We start from the raw sequence: 14,280 nt of genomic DNA, 5'->3' as shown, positions 1-14,280 counted from the left end.
AGTTTTCAATTTCTTGGTCTTCCTTTTCTCCTTTTGGCATCCCTGTAATTCAGATATTGGAACATTTCAGGTTGTCTCAGAGGTTCGTAAGTCTCTTTACTTTTTCGAATTCTTGTCCCTTCATTTTGATCTGGATGGATGTTTATTTTTTCCTTTTGTTCCAAATTGTTGCTTTGAGTCCTGGTTTCCTTCCTGTCACTGTTGGTTCCCTGAACATTCTGCTTTATTTCACTTTGGGTATCCTTCATTTGTGTTTTCCTTTTTTGAACAAGCTCAATCAGCTCTGTGAGCATTTTGATTACCAGCGCTTTAAATTCTCCATCAGATAGGTTGGCAAGCTCCTCGCTTAGCTCTCTTTCTGAGGCTCTACTCTGTTCTTTCATTTGGGCCATATTTCTTTGTCTTGGTGCAGCTGATAGGTTGTAAGGGGATGGGGCAACCCTCTTTGCTGCCCAGTGATGCAGCCTGTGGGGGGGGAGCTGGAGAAGGAATGGTGTGGTTTGCCTGCTTATCTCTAGCGTACTTTTCAAGGGACTCTCCTGTGAGACTGGGAGAGGAGCTTCTCCTACTGCCTGCAACCCCAGCCTTAGCCCACAGCCACCCCTTAGCCCCCTTTAGTCAGTGCTTCCTGCGCAGCCCACAGAGCTGGGCAGCCAGCCCTGCCCCCAATGTCGTGTGTTGCGGACACTGTTTTCAGAATTGTTCTGAGTTGGTTGGCTGCTCTGCTTCTTGTGGTTGACCTTTTCTTTAATTCGTTGGTTGTTGGAGTTCCATGCAGTTTGATTTTCTGGAGCTTTTGGTGGTTTACTGATTGCAGATTGGTTGTTATCCTCCTTTGGTTGTGCAAGGAAGCAAAGGGTCTCTACCTAAGCCTCCATCTTGGCTGGAACTAATTTTTGCCACATCTTCATGTGTGTAAAGGTCTTATCATTTTTGCTCATCTTGTGAAAGAAATAACTTTTGGTTCTGTTGATCTCTGCCCTCCCCCCCATTTCCTATTTCATCATGTCTAATCTTTATTTCATTTTCTCTCCTTCCTTTGGGCTTACTTTTTGTCTTTTTTTTAGTTTCATAAGGTCGGAATTTAGATTATTGATTTGAGAGCTATTTGTCTTTCCTCTCATTATCTTCCTTGGCCCACTGTGATTAAGAAGTGTGTTGTTTTGGCCCATGGCTTAGTTGGTGGGGCCATTGTCTTATAAACTAGAGGGTTATAGGTTCAGGCTCTAGTTGGAGCACTTACGAGGGGCAATCAATGTTTCTCTCTCTCTGTCTCTCTCCTTCCCTCCCTGCCTCTCTAAAATCAATAAGCATGTCCTCAGGTAAGGATTAAAAAATAATACAAGTATGTTTTATCATTTACACATATTTTTGAATTCCTACATTATTCCTAACTTTACTCCATTGTCATTGGACAGTAATGTTTGTGTAATTTCAGTCATCTTTAATGTACTGAGACTTGTGGCTTAATGTGTGTTCACCCTGGAAAAAGTTCTGTACACATTTAAGATGTATTGTGATGTTGTTGGTTGTTAAGCTTGGCTTATAGTTCTGTTCAAGTAATCTTGGGTTGGGGTCCTATTAAAGTATTCTTTTTTTTTTAATATTTTATTTATTTATCTTTAGAGAGGAAAGGGAGAGAAGGAGAGAAACATCAATGTATGGTTGCCTCTCATAGGTCCCACGCACGGAACTAGCCTGCAACCCAGGCATGTGCCCTGGCTGGGAATCGAACCTCGATCGCGTGGTTCGCAGGCCCGCACTCAATCCACTGAGCTACACCAGCCAGGGCAAGTATTCTATTTCTTGATATTTTGTCTTGTTCTATAATTGAAGGTGGGGTATTGAAGTCTCTAACTATTGTTGTTGAACTATTTCTCCCTTCAATTCTGGCAGTTTTGTATATTATACTTTGGGGCTCTATTGCTTAGTGCATAAATGTTTATAATTGTTAAATCTTCTTGGTGAATTGACTCTTATCATTATATAATGTCCTCTGTCTCAACAACTTTCACTTTATTTATTAGTATAACCATTCCTGTTGTTTTATTTGCGGGAAATATATTTTTCCATGCCTTTACATTCAATTAATTTTTATTATATCATTGAATCTAGTGAGTCACCGGTAAATGCACAGTTCAACAATGGTGTGAACAACCAATGAGGTTTGGGAAGTAAAAACTACCAAAGCTCTAGGTCTCTATTTTATGCTCCCATTTATATAAAGTACAGAGATAAGTACAGGTTGCCTTCATTGACAGACTCAGAGTTATCCCTGGGAGGAAGATTGGATGCACAGAGTACGAGGGCTTTGAGGAGGCTGCCCTCATTTGCTTTTCATTTGGATAGTGGCTGCAGTGTGTTCATTTTGCAAAAATCCGGCCAGTGAACAGTTGTTTGTACTCTTACATATGTGTGCTATGCTTCACAAACAATTTAGGGTAAATAAGGTGTTGCCTCTTCCTGCTTAGGGAATGGAGCTCCACCACAGGGTGGGGGGCTTCACCCCACGGACCCAGTCTTACAAAGGCAGGCTCCTAGATGAACCAGGGTGAATTAACAAGAGCCAGTGTACTTGTCCACAAGAAGCCTGACAGAATGACAAGACAGACCTTATAGTTCTGCTGTTTTGACACAGCTGAAAGTTGAGCACAGAGGCAAACCTGATGGTAGCCCATCCCTACCAAAATCCCACACCAGGTGACGTCAGAATGTTAGCACATCTATTTTCCCAGTACCTCGCCAGGGTCATTAGACAGAGGCATTCTGTTAATGTGTCCCAAGGAGGACTCCTAGGAACTTTGTGGCTTTTTGGTCACACAGGTGTTTTCTGTATGCATATCTGGTTTGTACATTAGTGTGCACATTTTCCTAAATGCAAACTATGCTTTGGCAAAAAGCTGACCTAAAATCGCACTCCCCATGGGACCAAGGCCCAATTTCATGGGCCTTTCTGTCATCCTAGATCTTGGTCATAATGACAGTGGCAGCAAGAATCATATAAGCAACACCCATCTATTAAGCATTTGCTGCATGCTGGATACCTAGAGTTTGATGAAGCTTCATAGCAACCTGTAAGCAAAGAACTACAGTCTCCAACCTATAGGGGAGAACTGAGGCACAGTGAGATTGTCAGCAAGGATGAGTCAGCTACCAAAAAGGGATGATTCAGCTAAAGGTCTCCAAGATGACACTGTTGTTTCCAGCTCTGAGAGTGGGGTGAAAACTGCTACATGACGGTGAAGGAGATGGTGAAAATGAGGGTATTCCCTGTTGGAGGGGAAGGTTGAGTATTCCTGTCAGCGACTTATGCCCCTTCTTGCAAAGGCTCCCGAGATGCTCCCCACTTGGGAGGCTGCCAGTCTACCCGTGAAATGAAAAGCAAGATGTGCAAGGACCCAGAGCGCACTGGGGGAACAGGGAGGGTCTTAGCATCTTTGCCTGTGCAAATCAAACATTCCAACACATGGGACTGGGCCGGGGCCACAATGCGCCACACAGGTGGTAGGAACCAAGGGCCAGATGGTATCCCCACCTGGAAAGGGTCTTGCCCAACTTGGCCTACTGCCAATGTCCATTCTTTGCAGGGAGAGGTTCCTCTAGATCTGTTGCAGATTCTAGTCTCAACCTCTTCCAGGGTTCTGTTGGAACAACGTGGGCCAGCAGGGAAGAAAGATTTTTCTAGCTACAGAGTTAGGAAAACCATTCTCTCTTGAAAAGAAAGTTTCAAGTTGAAGATAGGTTCAGACCACTGCTAACTAAAGAGGGATGAGGGATCATCAAAGGACGAAGCCAGTAGTGAGACCTGGAGGCCAAGGGAAATCCAAGGGGAAGGGAGGGGTCCTGGGGAGATGCCAGGGCAAGAGACTCTGCCCTGGAGTGGCAGAATATCCCAGGGACTTTGTTTCCTCAGCCAGGATGTTTTCCCTATACTTACCAAACACAACCAATCACTAGATGGAGTCAACATACCTTGTGTACATTCCTGCAGATGAATATGGTTCTGTGATAACAAACAATTAACTTGTCGCCTGCAACTAGTCATTCCTGGGTTCAGTGAGCAAGGGTTTGGACAACAAAGGGTCCTGTGTTGTCCAAATCTCTCTGCTTTCTGGTCAGGACAATGTGAAGGCAATGTGCTCTCACTGCCACAGTGCTGGGTACTCAGGACACCTGATGTTCATTGCAGGAGGCACCCCTCCCCCTCCTTTCCCCACCAATTTGTACTGAAGGTTGTCTTCAGCTCCCATCATCAGGATTTCCAACAGGCTGGTTTTGTTTGAGGTACTGGAATTACAGTGCATTGTCAGACCCAGTCATCTAGGGCAGGGGATCAAAGCAATGAGAGAGAATAAGCCTTGTGCTTTATCTTTGTATTACTCTTTATTTATTGGTCCTACCAACATGACCCTCACCCAGGCCCACTGTTCCTATATGCACTGGCTTTGAGGCATTTCATGCCATATCTGTGACCTAAGTCAACTGATTTCTTCTTCTAATTCCTTTTCCATTCTCTGCCTCATTTTTTTTGGAATCTGAAACCATTTTTGTGTATTTGTTTGTGTGGGTCTGTGTAAAGGTTACTTAGCAGGAAAACATGCATATGATCTCAATAAGGACAACACTCTTGACACTAGGCAATGCATAGAAAAAAAATACAGTACTCAGACATCATTGCAAATAAATATCCATATAGATGAAGTTATCATAAATGTGACATTATTTCTTATGAATCAACACTGTAATAGAAAGTAAAAATAGGGGTCCCTACAACTAGGAATAAGAAATACTCATTCCAGGAAACAGAACTCTTATTTTTACTAATTATAATTTGTCCTTTACTTTGGAGAGGAAGGACACTTGTTCTTCCTCTTTGAGTATCAATTTGACCACTTACAGAACTTCACTCAGCAAACTGGACAGACCTCTCTTGCTGAGGAGTTTTGGCAAGTTCTGTTTCCTGAAATTAATAGTGATTAGTTATACCAAGCAAGAGAATATATAACATCTTTTTCTCATATTTGCAAAGTACTATGGCTAGCCCTCACCCCACTGCATGAGGCTGACAGCACAGCCCCCCTGCTACCCAGTGGCTCTTCACAAACATGGCGTGTTACTCACACCACTTGCTTAGCTTGTCCCATAAAGTCCATTTGGTTCCCAAAGCACACTCAAGGTCTGTGTTCACTTCCATTTCTCAGCCCCTGAATTTCCAAGGATCTATACAGTAAAGAATCACTGACTAACAGAATTTTACACAATTGCTGTTTTCTTTCCCTCAATGAAGATGCCCAGGTTCAAGTGTGAAGATGTATTACGCCTTTTCACACTTGTTGGTCCACAATGGCCTTCAACATTCCCAACTAGCTCTTCACTGTCCATTTTAGAGAATAACTATGCCGGGACACCTCCCTTACCTGATGAAGGCACAACTGGCAATGATTACTAAAAAGTGTTGAAATAGAACACCCTAAAATTTGACAATTGTAGAATTTTCTAAGTGTACCACAATTTGGCACAACAACCAGAGTAACAAAACAATTCCAATTTGGAATTTCATTGGTACAGTTGTATAAAATTCTGTTAATCAGTCATGCTTCACAACATCTTAAAACCCAGAAAATTCTGGTATTTGTAGGTAATACTACTCATTCAATAATTTATCTTTTTTGTTTTCAAGTGCCTATAACTGTTTAACCAGAGCAAAGGTCAAGTTTTCTTCTTGTTACATCAAACTATTCCTAAGAATAATAATAATACAATATGAAAAACCCCAGAATCAGAAAACCCTGGATTTCTTAATGAACATGGCATTTAAAAACGGTTAATTTCAAACATGAACTACAATGCAGTAAAATCTAAAAGGCTGCTGAACCACAGCATGAATGTTTAGCCAAGCTCCTTGCCGGGTCAAAGGCTTCATCAAACAGTCTAGAGCTGCACACTAGGACACGTCTGTGCCACATGCTAATGTCAAATCAGCATGTCAGGAGCTAAGAACGGGGCACTACAGAACAGGACAGATCACAGCATTGGAGACTGTCTCTATGTGAGGAATTAAGGAAGCAAATATAATATCAAAAATATTAAAAGTGCACAGGTTGATCAAATGAAAAAGGAGTATCTATAATAGGGAGACCCCAGTAGTGAGCAATTCTAGCAGGTTCCTAAGTGAGCCTGGTGCTGCTGTCCCAGCAGGTTCTTCAAGTGCTTGTACAAAGGCCTTTCCAAGCAGTGGCTGCCAGCTTTCTGAACATCAAAGCTTTTTCCCTCAGCCATTAAAAACTCAGGAATGCTATTTTGAAAAGAATTGCAGTGGCATATCCAAAAATGTTTCTAAGTGGACTTTTAGGCTGCCCTTCCTTCCTCTGCGTGGGCCCATGGGAGGGGAGGGGAGGGGCTGCAGTGTGACAGGGCCGGTGGCTGAGTTCTCCCGGCAGCTAATCTACAGCTGAAAACGGGAGAAAAACAAGACACTGTTAGAACCAGTCACCTGTCGGGAAACTAAAGTTCTTGCTGAGCTGTGAGAGCATGAGTGTGTTAGTCAGCAGCAAAGACCTGCATATGTTAGGGAAACCTCCAGCTCTAAGTGCCTCCTGAAAACATAGAGGGAAGCCGCATGCTGGGCTCAGCAAGGGGAGCAGAAGTAGTAATGTAGAACCCTAACTCTCCAAAATTCCTGCTTACATGGGTGTAAGTGGAGGTCTGACCCCTTCTCTAGTGGGAAGGGGATCCAAGACCAATATCCCACCAGCACATCAGCCCAGAGCCAGGGATAGGCATCCGGAGGCAGGCACGCCTGTGTGCCCTACCCATACGTCTCCACTCCCGTGGTTTGTGAGACCCAAGGTGGTCTGTGTAGCATCTGGCGTCTGCTGAAAACTGAGACACACTAGGGAACCAAGGGGCAGAGTGGTGTTGGAGTGGACACCTATGTGAGAGAGCAATTGCAACCTCCTTGCTAGGCCACCGACAGCCCTTCAGGGAGGACTGTAGCCTCACACCCATGGGCCTCATGGGATAAAAGGGAGATAAATACTGAGAAAAGTCCTGCTTCCAAATGTATCAAAGCTCTGGAATGGATGCAGCTTCTGGGAACAGGAGAACCCCACAGCTGCCTTTCCTTCCTGTCATCATCCCTGCAATTACAGTGATTTGGAAGAACCACATCCCTCCTCAGTGAATCCTCAACTGGCACTGGGCCCATGCAAGTCTTCACCACACTGGGCTTGGCTCCAGCTGCAGCTGGGGGTTTCCACAGCACTGTTGCTTAAGAACTAAAGCCCCTCTTGGAGGAAGGCCTGATTATGGACAAATGGTGGAAAAACCTGCTCTGAAAGCCAGGTACCCCTAAATACAAAGGAAAGGCTTCCCCCAAGAATAGCAGTCTAGTCTGGCACTTGGGATTTTTCTCATTGGAAAAACCCAGGCTTTGTGCCTTCTAAAATGTCATCTCACTGGCCACCAGACCAGTGAGCAAATCTCATAAAAAGAAGCTGAAGCTCTGATCTTGGGGTGTAGCCAGGTGTGACTGGGCTGCATGAGTGTGACTGATGCATGGAGCATGTGTATGCCTGGGCTGGAGGACTCAGCTCAGGTTTGCTCTTTCTCTGGGTTTAGGGGAGAAATTCTGTCCTTTTCCCCAAACAGAATCTGTAGTGAAATGGTGTACAAACTACAAAGTAATTCTGTCCTGTGATGAAGGAGCTAGAACCCAGCTAGAACCTCTAACAGTGCTCCCTGGGTGCTGGAGCAGCACAGCTGTTTTAGATACATGCAAGTTTCATCAGCAGAGCTGATGACACTCAGGTCCTGGGAAGCCACATTTTTTCAGTGAGTCATGGCTCCAACCCCACCATGACCCCCAACCCCTACCCCACCAAGAGAGCAGCTGCTGTGAAGGGTGGTCCCAGGGGATGAGAAGCAGACACCTAGCTTGCACTGTCCAGGTGGAGCAGCACACCACCTCAGCTAAGTCCTTCCCTCTGTGCGTTAGTCATGGTTAAGACCAGCCTAGCACCGCGGTCCCGCTGCTGCTGGGTTAGTTGAGGTGAAGCGGACAGGTGGCGGCAATAGGTTAGCTGCAGTGTGCAGCCCTGAGGCCCTAATCACAGCAAATGTTATACTTCTCACCACAGAGCACCTGGGCAGTGAGCCCAGTGCCCTCGGTCCTGTCGCTGGCGCAGGCACAGGCGTGACTTACACTAGGGGTGCTGGGCTTGACTTTGGGGGTAGCCTTGGCACGACCCCGCCGGGTCTGCTCATGGTCCAACTCAAGCAGCTCCAACCGCTGGGTCAGTGCTAGCTTCTGCTGGATGGCCATACGCAGCAGTGAGTTGAGTGTCTTCTTCTCATCCTCAGCGGCTGCCAGCTGCCGCTGCATCTCATCCAACTGTGTGATGTACTCGTCACACCTGTGGAGACATCAGAGGTGAGAGCATAGCTGAAGGACCCGGGTGGGGGACATGAGCACTGGTGAGGGGACCTCAATGGGGTCGCTCTGCTCATCAGGCTAGAAGAAGAGGCCCTGCCCCCTCAGCAGTTTGGCTTTCTCTGGCAGGGATTCTATGAAGCTGGTTTTCACTGAGGGAGGGAAGGCCTTCAGGTAACCCAGAGGCAGTTGGTTAGAGGCAAGACATCACCTGGCTCTCAAGAGTATGGGGATAAATCCAAGGAAAGGGCTTTGCTTGTTCCCAGATTAGCATATCCACACATGAGTTTAGTAAATCTGAACCAAATGGCAAACCAGAGCCTAGGAAGGGTGCATGTGGGTGTAGTGATTAGCCCATTTTGGCTTCTGCTTAACTGTGACATGTGACCACCCCCCACACACACACACACACACAGACACACCTGAATATGGAGCTAAGAGAGAGAGATGCACACTCAGGCTCTGTCCCCTGAGGGACAGAGTGGGGCCTGAGCTGAGGGGGTACTGGGCATGCCCGCCTGCCACAACTCTCCCTTCCGCAGGGCCCAGGGCCAACAGTGAATTTTAGCGCTCGCCCTGAGATGAAAATGTTTGTGATCTCAGCTCCATTGGAGAAGTCAGGTTTTTTAAACAAGCTGAGGAAGTGAGGGTCAACATACCAGTGCTGAGGTACTAACAGATCCTTCCCAAGCACTCTGCCCAGGAGAGGAAGCTTAGGAGAAGCCTGGAACTAACTTTGTTTTTTCCCTTCCCCCTCCAGGAGGTGGGGGTCATCCACCACCTCACCCAGCGTGAGGAAAAGCAAGCCCTGAGCTCAGTTCCAACCCTACTTAACCTGGGGAGCCTCAGCCTCCCCACCCTTGATAATGCATTTGGACCACCTAGGGGCCATCCAGGCCATTCCCCAGGACCTGCCTGAAACAGGTCAGCAGATGGCACCATGCCCCAGTGGGTGGCAGAAACGCCACGAAGCTGTGAACTTCCCTCAAGGCCCACAGCTTTGCCTCCACCACCCCTCTCCACTCCTACTGCTCCTACCCCAATCTCGGACTGACAGGGTCAGACAGGGGACACTGAGAGGAAGGGGGGTTGGTGGTAAGAAAAGCCTTGCTTCTTAATTCACAAACTTCCAGCCAAGTTCTGGGGGCAAACCCATTTGTCACTTGTCACTAATGGCCCCATTTGTCACTTTGTCACTACTGGCCCCAAGATCTACCTTGTGTAACCTGCCCACCGGCAGACTAGCCACTAAGGACCTTCAGCTTCCTCATCTTACATATATAGTGGACACAATCGGTACCTTCTGGGTTTTCACAAACAGCAAGAACGACACTTCCGCCAGCACTAAACTGCTGGGCCACCAGTTGAGCAGTGACAGGAAGTCAGTGTTACCTGGTGGCAAACATGGCGCGCAGGGAGGAGAAGGTAGCTGCGTCTTCCTTGAGGGCCTTGAGCTCATTGCGCAGTTTCATCATGGTCTCAGTGACCATAGCTTTCTCGTTCTCGTACTTGCTCTTCAGGTTGGCAAGGGCCACCTCAGCTGTCTGGGGGTCAAAGACATACAGGATGCATGGGTAGAGAGAACGGGGGAAGGGTCTGCCTATTACAGGCCAAGACTGCAACCTGCCTGGCCCCTCAGTACCCAGCTCCTCCCCACAATACTAAGTTGAGGCTTTAACCCCAAGTAGCATGACCAACATTATCCACAACCTGAGGCCTGAGCTGACCTGTGATGACACAGACCCTGAGAAGCTGAAAAGGTTGAGGCACTCCCACCAACCTCCCACCTGCCCAAGCACAGTGCACACCTGCTTGTTGGCCTTCAGCACCGTACGCAGTGTGGTGATCTGCTCCCGTTTGGTGCTGAGCAGAGACTTGAGCTTGAGGATCTCTTCCATGAGTGCCTCCCGGTCCTTGTCTGTGGCGGGGCCCAGTTCCTGTGAGGCCAGGCGCTGCCGTGACAGCTCTGTGGTACGATCCACAGCTGCCTGCAGGTGCCTGATCTGGTCACGGATGATGGCAATCAGGTTGTAGATGTTCATGGGCTCCCGACGTGGGTCACTCAGGGGTGAGGACAGCGAGGGGCTGCTGTCCCCAGTCCCGCCCTCTGCAGCCAGTGGCCCCTTGGGCAGGACAGGTGAGCGGTGCCCACATGCTTCAGGACCGCAGTGGCTAGCACCGGCTGGACCTTCACGGTAATAGTCCAGCACAACACGAGTGGGTGTCTCATTGTTGCACATGCACACATGGTGGTACAGGCTGGCTAGCTCCTCACTAAAGGTTACCAGCTCATCCTGGGCCACATTCAAGCTGCCCTGTGTCTCACCTGCGACATCACTGACCTTCTTCAGCTCTGTCTGCAGCCGCGCCAGCAGCTCACGGTCCTGGCAGCTGGCTTTCTCTAGCAGGGAAACCTTCTCAGTAAGCGCCTGGCTCTCTGCCTCATGTCGGCCTTTCTCCTCGGCATGCCAAGCCTCGCTGGCTTCATGTGCACTGCGTAGGGTCTTCAGCTGCTCCCGGAGCTCACCAGCCTCTGCCAGAGCTACGCGGTACTTGCAGGCCAGAATCTCAGGCCCATTGATGTCCACCTCATAGTAGTCACCATCCTCATGGCTGTCGTGCTCCTTCTCACTGTCCAGGGCCGTGCGCCGCTCCTTGCCAGCCTGCAGGCGCTGCAAAGCACTCAGGCTCTCCGTGAGGCGTTTCACCTCCTCGCGCTGCTCTGACAGGGTCCCCCGAGCCTGCTCCAGCTGCTTCTGTGCCTCCTGCAGTGTTGCTAGCAGGCCTGCCTTCTCCCTCTCCACCTGCAAAGGCACAGAGATGGGCCTGTCAAAAGCCTGCAGGGACCCCCAGATAGTCCCAGCAGTGACCCCACCAGTCTTCCTGTTGGCCAGTCTGTGACACTGTTAGGACAAATGTCTCAGGGTCTGGGCAGTTCTTACTAAATACTATTGTTATGTTAAAATGAAGCACAGTATTTTTCAGAACCAGCTATAAATAGAATGAGCTTGACAGTAATTGAACAGGGTAAATGTCTACAAAGAAGAAAGCAATGTGTAATTGACCAAATAGTACATATAAGCAATAGCTAAGCTTCCCTTCTGGGAGGGAGGCAGAGCTTTGGATATGGATCCTGTCTCCTTTAATTGCTTCAAGTAAATATAACTATCTTCTTGAACAGAACACCCCAAATGGCAGACCTCTTGAATTCAGTAACATGTCTAGGGGGAGGGTACCATGGGTGGGGCCACTGTTGGTCCTCCTCTCCACAGAGACTTGGGAGGCCAGGTGGGTTCCTCCTCAGAGAGATGCAAACTGAGGGGACATAGTACAGACCCTGGGATTCCATTCAGTCAGGACACAAAACTCTGATGTGACATGTCCACAAAACAGAGGCGAAGACTGCAGGTAGGCAATGCAGAGGGATATGAGAAAACCTTGGGCAGCACTGAGACTTCAATCTCATAAACAGGAACCCACTTCTCTGGGTTCCTTCTACCTGTAATGCTGTGGTCACTTATGTAGCAACAGAGTTTAAGACAAACGTAAGATAAGGTAGGTAACATCAACAAAGTGTGGGTTGTGAGGGCAGAAATAGAGGTGGACCTCCCCTTCCACCCGCACACCCACCACTCACCTGCATTAGCTGCTGCTTCAGCTTCTGGATCTCAGAAAGATTGAGCTCACTGAGGAGGTCAGACACGAGGCTGGGACAAGGTGGGGCCAAGCCATCTTTGGTGGGTGTGGAGGTCTTATTGTCCAGCGGCAGCTTGGCCAGGCAGCTGTGCTCAAAGCCATTGGCCAGGGTCTCGGCATCATCATTGAGCTTGAGGCCTTCCAGGGAAACATGCAGGTGGCTGGTATACAGGGAGTCATTGATGTTCATATAGTGCGACAGCTCCTTGCGCAGGCTGTTTTTCTGTTCCCGTTCTGTCTTCAGTGTCTCCAGTGCCTCCTCTAGTTGCCGCTCTGAGATCTCCTTGAGCCGGATGGCATCCTCCAGCTGGCTGTTGAGGTACTCGGTCTCCTCCTCCAGACGCTTGATCTCATGCTTGAGGCCCTCAAACTCCACCTGAGAAAGAAGGGTCAATACTCTTCTGAGCCTGAGTGATCAGGAGGAAGCACCAGCTTGCTGATTCCATGGCTGATGTAGCGGTTCTGAGCATGAGGTGTTAACAGTCAGGACAAGTGTGCATGTTGTGTGAGCAATGCAAAAGCCAGAACAGAAATATCCACACTGCAAATTTGTTAGATGATGTAATATGTTACCAACTGTATACTGATCTTAAATTCTATTAAACTACCTAATATTAACAGTTAATTAAATATTTTAATACAAAATATGTATCTAAATGTGTGCTATAACCATGAATTCCAAGTACATTTCAAAACAAAGAAACTGCAGTTCCCACTGAAGCGGGATTTGCCATAGCCACTCACTACCCCCACCGAGAGATGCCCAAGTGAGTAGGAGAGGCAGAATCCTGCTACAACTGTATTTGCAGATGGACAAAGAAGTAGGCAGAAACCTGTGCTTAATATGGGGAATCAGTCTATGTGCAATTTAACAAAGCATTTCTAATTATTCTGTAGCATTTGCAGAAAATAAAAGGAACAAGCCACTCAGAGGCAGAGTAAGTACATCTCTGCTGGTTGCAGGCTGGGGGAGGAGGATTCCTAGGAGAGGGCTTGACTCTACCATGTGCTGCCTGAGGGTGAGGTCTCCTTCTCAGGATCCTTGTGTGTGACCCACAGTGTCACAGTGGGCCTCCTGTGCAGCTCCTATACCTGCATTCTTGGGCAGAAGTGTATTCTCTGCTGGCTTTTGCAAACACAGAGGTTCTGTAAACAAATGGGTCCACACTTCCCTATGCAGAATTTAAACTGGGAAAAAGGTCTCCCTAGTCCCTACACTGTGGAGGGGTGGCTCCTGGAGAGGTAGGTAACAGGGATAGGCATTGAGGGACCTGAGTGTCCAGAACTACCTGTTGTCTTGACACAAGTGAAGGTGACCCTCCTCCTCATCCCACCCATTGCTGAGATTACTCAAGAGCAAGAGCTGACAGCTTGAACATCTCCACACTGCTCCTCAAGGGAGGCCCACTGGCTTCACCCAGAGGGTCCCTCAAGGCCCAGAACCACAAAAAATCAAAGAGGACTGGCAAACCTGAGACAGCAGGAGGGATAAGCATGCTAACAGTTTCAGGGTCCCACAGGGCATGGAGTACCTTGGACTTCCTGTCAGCACCTCAGAGGGGACTGAGCTAGATACCCAGCCCCTGGAGTTTTTGCTATCACTTCTTCACCATCTCCTGCATTTCCCCCCATTTTTTGCTGGCCAGGACACATTGGCCAGGCTAATGTCAGCCTACACCAAAGCCAGAGGCCTTGTTCTCATTTATGGTCATTGAGGAGCCAGACCCTGCCACCACTCACCTGGTTCATAGCAGTGTGTGGTCTTCTGACCACATGAAATGGCAAAGTGAGGTGGTGCAAGGTCCACGACCCAGAGACAACTCACCCATCCCAGCCAGACACTCGCCTGGTTCTGCCTGAGCACAGACACCTGCTTCTGCAGGCTGATGTTCTCCTCCTCCAGCTCTGAGTAGTCCTGCAACAGGCGGGTCTCCCGGAACTTGTATTCCTTGATGTCGTCCCGAAGGCGGCCCCGCTGGAGCTCCACATTCTGATTGATCTGCCAGGAGGAAGGTGAGGTGAGCAGCCTGCCCCAGCTGGCCCTGCTACCCTTGAAGTTCAGTGGCTCAGTGCAGTCAGGGCAAGTGTGGCTGGCTGGAGGGGAGCTGGGGCCCTGGGCAGTGTGAGGCAGAGGTGAACAGCACAGGGCCTCA

General features: G+C 48.3%; 1 protein-coding gene across 5 annotated transcripts in view; it reads right to left on the bottom strand.

Moving 5' to 3' along the window:
- The window catches only part of IPPK (inositol-pentakisphosphate 2-kinase), a 121,781-nt gene that overhangs the window by 65,689 nt on the left and 41,812 nt on the right, over positions 1–14,280 (bottom strand). For 4 of the 5 annotated variants that reach the window (XM_037037143.1, XM_037037142.1, XM_037037144.1 and 1 more), the window contains exons 3-7: positions 13,974–14,126; positions 12,069–12,503; positions 10,240–11,235; positions 9,824–9,975; positions 8,204–8,414 (exon numbers count right to left, since the gene is read on the bottom strand). In XM_037037143.1, the coding sequence (XP_036893038.1) occupies positions 8,204–8,414; positions 9,824–9,975; positions 10,240–11,235; positions 12,069–12,503; positions 13,974–14,126 (1,947 nt within the window). Of the gene's footprint in view, positions 1–6,358; positions 6,452–8,203; positions 8,415–9,823; positions 9,976–10,239; positions 11,236–12,068; positions 12,504–13,973; positions 14,127–14,280 lie in introns of those variants that run through there. The other variant, XM_037037146.1, reaches the window with a different exon arrangement.

The sequence above is a fragment of the Sturnira hondurensis genome, unplaced genomic scaffold, assembly GCF_014824575.4.
Source record: "Sturnira hondurensis isolate 20B ecotype Veracruz unplaced genomic scaffold, ASM1482457v3 Scaffold0022910, whole genome shotgun sequence".
Taxonomy (NCBI): domain Eukaryota; kingdom Metazoa; phylum Chordata; class Mammalia; order Chiroptera; family Phyllostomidae; genus Sturnira; species Sturnira hondurensis.
Note: the sequence above shows the minus strand (reverse complement) of the source record. Positions and strands in the feature narration are given on the sequence as shown.